This window comes from Elephantulus edwardii, unplaced genomic scaffold, assembly GCF_000299155.1.
Source record: "Elephantulus edwardii isolate Elephantulus edwardi_28Jun2011 unplaced genomic scaffold, EleEdw1.0 scaffold00127, whole genome shotgun sequence".
Classification (NCBI taxonomy): Eukaryota; Metazoa; Chordata; class Mammalia; order Macroscelidea; family Macroscelididae; genus Elephantulus; species Elephantulus edwardii.
In genome coordinates this window covers 786,811-788,277 of record NW_006399877.1, presented here as the reverse complement: position 1 = coordinate 788,277, position 1,467 = coordinate 786,811, and the positions used below count along the sequence as shown (strand labels likewise).

Sequence of the window (1,467 nt, the reverse complement as noted above, 5' to 3'; positions counted from 1 at the left end):
GGACCGGCACACACCCGGACTGGCACACATGGACAAGCACACACCTGGGCCTTCACACACCTGGACCAACACGCGTGCAGCACTGTGCAGACACACCAGCACATGTGAGCTGTTGACATCAGGTGGGTCCTGTGATGAGTGCCCATGTAGGTGTGTGCACATGAACACGTATGTTCGCATGCGGTGTAACACATGAGTCAGACCTGGGGGGGGGGTCACCTGGATGTGCACTCCCGGCCAGCTGGCCCCCCGCTGTGGAGGCTGCTCTGTCCTCATGTGTGTACTAACGTGCAGACGTGTGCTTATGCCTGTGCAGACTCCCTGGTGTTCATCACAGACAAGTTCTGGGGCCCATCGGGCGCAGAGAATGTCATCAGCAGCGTGCACATGTGGCTGGCCGAAGCCATCAGCACCCTTCAAGACAACAAGGACACGCTCACGGCCAAGGTGCGGGCCGCAAAGGGCAGGGAGGGGCGTAGCCCCAGTGTGGCTCCTCCCAGGCCTGAGATGGCCCCCTGGGCCCCTGTGCTGTCCCCCCAGGTAATCCAGGGCTGTGGAAACCCCAGGGTCAACCCCCAGGGCCCTGAGCCCGAGGAGAAGCACCGCAGGGGCAAGCTGGAACCCCAGGAGAAGGCACCGTCCAACACACTGGAAAAGCTGGTGAGTGTCCCCGTCCCTCCAGGCCTTGACTGTGGCCCAAAGTCTGGCCACAGTCCGCCCAGCAGCTGCCTACTGCCCACAGGTCTCTGAAGCCAAGGTCCAGCTCCGAGATGCCCAGGACTTCTGGGTCAGCCTCCCTGGGACAATGTGCAGTGAGAGGGTGGCCGTGAGCTCTGCCAGTGATGACCGCTGCTGGAATGGGATGACCAAGGGCCGGTGAGCTGTCCAGCACTCAGCCTCCCGTGACTCAGAGCCCAGTCCTTGTTGGCATAAGATCCTCACGCACATATGACAGCAGGACACACAACCAAGAGGGAAGGATAGTGACCCACAGCGCTACGTGGGGGCCCGGGGCTGCTGAGGGGCTCAGACTGTTTAATGCCCATGTGATGCTGGCTCCTCTCAGAGGTGGGGACAGTGCAGGGTGGTCAGCTCCTGGAGGTGAGGACAGGGCTGGGAGGCCTCCTCCCCGAGCAGGGACAGTCCTAGGGTACTGTTTCCCTGAAGGGTGAGGGGGACGATTCTGGGGTCTCCAGGAGGGACAGTGCCAGGGTGCCACCTGGGGTGGGGTGTTAGGATGGGGCTTCTGGCAACAAGGCCTCTGCTGTCCGGCCCCAGGTACCTCCCTGAGGTGATGGGCGACGGCCTGGCCAACCAGATCAACAACCCCGAGGTGGAGGTGGACATCACCAAGCCGGACATGACCATCCGGCAGCAGATCATGCAACTGAAGATCATGACCAACCGGCTGCGCAGCGCCTCGGCGGGCAAAGATGTGGACTTCCAGGACGCCAGTGAGGCCCTGGG

The 1,467-nt window shown here is 62.3% G+C and overlaps 1 protein-coding gene across 1 annotated transcript in view; it reads left to right on the top strand.

The window, feature by feature from the left end:
- Nucleotides 1–1,467, top strand: part of GPC1 (glypican 1) — a 26,743-nt gene that overhangs the window by 24,422 nt on the left and 854 nt on the right. The window contains exons 5-8 of the mRNA XM_006893433.1: nt 317–447; nt 541–660; nt 743–876; nt 1,279–1,454. Of these exons, the coding sequence (XP_006893495.1) occupies nt 317–447; nt 541–660; nt 743–876; nt 1,279–1,454 (561 nt within the window). The remainder of the gene's footprint in view (nt 1–316; nt 448–540; nt 661–742; nt 877–1,278; nt 1,455–1,467) is intronic.